The sequence below is a fragment of the Eimeria tenella genome, genomic scaffold (assembly GCF_000499545.2).
Source record: "Eimeria tenella Houghton genomic scaffold, Eth_scaff865, whole genome shotgun sequence".
NCBI classification, from domain to species: domain Eukaryota; phylum Apicomplexa; class Conoidasida; order Eucoccidiorida; family Eimeriidae; genus Eimeria; species Eimeria tenella.
Window position 1 is genome coordinate 1 of NW_013545980.1, and position 4,406 is coordinate 4,406.

At 46.8% G+C, this 4,406-nt stretch overlaps 1 protein-coding gene across 1 annotated transcript; it reads left to right on the plus strand.

Annotated features, from left to right (window-relative positions):
* Window positions 1–365: 365 nt before the first annotated feature.
* Window positions 366–1,106, plus strand: ETH_00003760 (glycerophosphoryl diester phosphodiesterase protein, putative; the record flags this gene model as incomplete). Its single annotated transcript, XM_013380770.1, has 1 exon — window positions 366–1,106. One exon carries the CDS (start codon window positions 366–368, stop codon window positions 1,104–1,106), a length of 741 nt encoding a protein of 246 aa, XP_013236224.1.
* Window positions 1,107–4,406: the final 3,300 nt, after the last annotated feature.

Genomic DNA, 4,406 nt, shown 5'->3' on the forward strand with positions numbered 1-4,406 from the left:
GCAGCAAAGATGGAAAACTTGTTGTTGCACATGATGACGATTTGCTGCGGGTCACGGGGAGGCCCCTGAGGATTTCGGAGACAAACTTCCAAGACCTCCCGCCCCTGCTGCCCTCCCACTTGCTGCAGCAGCGCCAGAAGCGCCCCAACCCGCAGCAGCAGCAGCAGCAGCAGCAGCAGGGGGAGGGCCGCGGCGAAGACGGCCTGCGCGAGCGCCACCCGCAGCAGCAGCAGCAGCAGCAGCAGCAGCAGGGCGCGCCCGTGGACGGGGAAACGCGCGCCGAGCGCGCCCAGCAGCCGCCGGAGCCGCAGCAGCCGCAGCAGCCGCAGCAGCAGCAGCAGCAGCAGCAGGAGGAGGAGCTGCTGATGGAGTTCTACCCGGAGTTTGTTTCTTTTCCGCGCTGCTTCGGGGCCGAGAAGATCCCGCTGCTGGAAGAAGTTTTCGAAAAGTTCCCGGGGGCCCTCATCAACGTGGACTTGAAGGGGCCCCCCTGTGCTGCTGCAGTGGGGGCCCTTGTGGGGCTGACAGCAAAGTACGGGCGGCAGCAGCAAACAGTGTTTGCGGGCTTCGACCAGGACAAGTTGCTGCAGATCAAGCAGCAGCTTCCTGCTGCAGTTGTGGCTGTGGGGCCCCGCCGCACTTTGCTGCTGCTGCTGCTCTACTACACCGGGCTGCTGCCCTTCTGCAGCATTTGGGAAGATGTCTTCGAGCTGCCGGTGTCTTACTCTTATTTGCTGCGGGACAGTCTGCGCGCAGCAGCAGCAGCGCGGCGGCGCTGCAGCAGCAGCAGCAGCCGCTGCAGCAGGTGGCTCGCGCGGCTGGGGTGTACAGACACCGCAGCAAAGGCCCGCGCCTGGCTCTCCTTCGCACTTCTTTGTAATCCCAGTTTTATTTCTTCTCTCAAAAGAAGAGGACTTTTAGTTTTGGGTTGGGTTGCAAATTCCGAAAAAGAGTTCCAAGATGCTTTTTACAGAATAGGCTGCCACGGGGTCATGACCGACAGACCCAGCTGCCTCCAGGCCTGGCTTGCTGCTGCTGCTGCTGCTGCTGCTGCAGCAGCAAAGGGCCGCCCGGCGGGGGCCCCGCCCGCCCCCAAGCGAGACTGAACCTGCCCCGAACGGGGCCCCCAGCGCCGGGGGGCCCCCAAACCCCGGTGGGGCCCCAGCCTCGCTGGGGCCCCCAACGGCTCGGGGGGCCCCCGGGGGGCCCCAGAGCCTTGTGGAAGCCCCCAAGGACTCTGGGGGCCCCGAGGGTCTTTTGAATAACTCCGAAAGCATTAGGGGCCCCCAAACCATTAGGGTACTGGTTGCCAATGCACACTTCCTCGGGGGCCCCCGAGGGGGCCCCCACCTGGCCTCTTCTGGGGGGCCCCCCGAACCAAGCAGGGGCCCCAGCGCGTCCTGGGGGCCCCCCGTTGATTCCCTGGGGGCCCCATCTTGGGGCCTCCTGAAGGGGCCCCCCAAGATGGAGCCGATTGCCTGGGAGCCCCATCTTGGGGGCCCCTGAAGGGGCCCTGGGGACCCCTAAGGGGCCCCCGGGGCCCCCCGAAGGGCCTTCAGGGGGCCCCAAATGCTGCTGTGTTGCGGATACTTCTTGTGTCTCTTTGCATGCATTATTGCGCTGCTATAAAGTGTCTCTTTGGGTCTTTTGCCTTCTCGAAAAAAAGCCAAAAAGGTTCTTTTCGGGTTTCCGGGGGTCCCTGCATGCATGCGGCTGGGCTGTGGGGGCCCCCTCGCATGCAAAGAGGCACTGCATGCAGCCCCGAACTGGGGCTCTGCATGCAGCGCATGCAGGCAAAGTCGCGTGTGCGCATGCATGCAAGTTTGGGACTTCTTTATTTTGCAAATGTGCGCATGCAAGTGGAAGTATATAAATGAAAAAGGCCCTAATAATGCATTTTTGTGAATATTGAAATGCACGTAAAAGGAATATTCACTTTATTCATTTATTTGCACAAGTGCTTCCTTTAAACACACAGACATGTGCAGAAACTTTCACATTTATGTATACATATGCGTGCATATTATATATATATATAATATATACTATATATATTATATATATAGTGTATATATTATATATTATATATTATTTATATATATATAATATATATATAGCTGCGCCTCTGTATACATTATGAAGATGCTATGTATATATATATATAATATTTATTTATTCCCCTCTATAATGTCTCTATCTTTATGTAAATAATAAATAAATATGTATATATATATTATATATATGTATATGTACAAAGATGTAACTCTCAGTGCTAAATAAATAAAACAAGTTTTGGCGCCAGCATCTTTTCCGGCGCTGACAAGAAAACAAAAAGAAAGGCGAAACTTTTCTTTTGCCGTTTTGGGCTGCTGCGTGCGCAGCGACCAAACGCATGCATGCATGCATGCATGCATGCAACCAAACGCATGCATGCATGCATGCATGTATTCATGCATGCAACCAAACGCATGCATGCATGCATGCATGTATGCGTGCATGCAACCAAACGCGTGGATGCATGCATGCATGCATGCATGCAGCCAAACGCATGCATGCACGCATGCATGCATGCATGCGTGCGTGCGCGCATGCAAGCAAATGATTGCTTGCATGCATGCGTTTGCTCGCACGCATGCGCAGTCTTGGGGCTTTGTAACTCAGGCACTTTCCAGACCCCTGCGCGTCTGTTTCTGCATGCAAACATGCATGCAAACTGATGAATGTGAAGATTTATTCCAAAATTTAAATATTATTTTGATTGTTTATCCAAATTTGATGCATGTTTCGAGTTCAGAATGCTTATAGTGCTTCTGTGTGTCTGGAAGCGTCAGGTGTACATACACCTGGAAGAGCGGAGTCGCCGGGTGTCTGTACACCGGTGCAAATGAGATGAAAATAAAGTTATTTCAGTTGTGTTAAATATTAGTTATAAATTAATATAAATTAAATCCATCTGGCCTCTGGTATAATAATCTACTTTTCCCCTATAAACCGGGGATTGGCGAGGGTGTACATACACCTGAAAGCAAATGAAGTCGTTATTATTTCATTTTTAGTATTTCTAGATTGTTTTGTTTTCCGGGCATAGTCTACAAACAAATATACTCAATAAAAATTTATATGCACACATATATATATGTATATCTATATGTGCATAATTATATTAAAAAAGCAGTATCTGTATACGATAGATATGAATTAAAAATGCAAAAGTTTATATATACATATATAAACACATCCATATATAAACATGCATTTTTCACTGATATTATCGTACATAGGCGTTCCTTTAGTTAGAAATAGTTTATTTGTGAAAATATGTTTTTGAAAATTTATTTCTTTTTATTTATTCTTTTTTAGCGTGTTCTTGTAGGTACGCCTCTAGCTTGTCTCTCTTCAAAGACCGGCATCTAATTAGCTGGGAAGTGCAAATATATAAATATTTATATATTTGTTTATTTTTTATTTTATTAACTTGTTTATCTATTCATTTACAACTGTAAATGCATATATACATGTGCGTATATAAATCTAAAGTGTCTTATGTCCAGCAACTAAACATTTGTCTGCGCATGCATGCATGCATGCATGCCTATTCGCATGCATGCAAACTAAATAAAAAACATATTATATATTTTTTAAAATAATAAAAGTATTTACGCATTCATATTACACATATCTTCCACGTATTTGCTTTATATGCGTCGATTGTATATATAAATATAAACTTACATACATATATATATGTATATATAAATATATATATATATATATATTTCCACATGTATACACTTTATATAATTAGATGTATATGTATAATTATGTGCAAATATATTAGAATATCTATTCTTTAGAGTAATACCTTTTATATTTATTTATAAGCATATATGTGTTATACATTCCCTGCATATGTACTCTATATGTGCATATTTCTACATTGATACTTCTGTCCATATGCATGCATGCATGCATGCATGCATACAAGTCTATATGCATATAAGTGCCTCTAGAAGCATTTGTCGACAAATATATAAGTACCTCAAGCATGCGGGCATGCATGCATGCAAACATGCACATATACTTGCATGCATGCATGCATGCAAGTATATGGCATGCATGCGTGCATGCAAGTATATTTGCACATATGCATGCAGATGAGAATTTCTGCATTTTCTTCTTTTCGGATGAGAACAAATCGAGACTCAAGGAGACACTTTTGAAGTCCGAAAAAAAAGAAAACCTGTTGCTGCTGCTGCTGCTGTCGCTGCTGCTGCTGTCGCTGCTGCTGCTGCTGCTGCTGCTACCTACCGTTCTGCCTCCTACGCTAGAGATGCACTTTTCCACACTACTCGCCAGCCGCGCCAGCAGCTGCAGCAGCATCAGCAGGCGCTGCTGCTGCAGCAGCT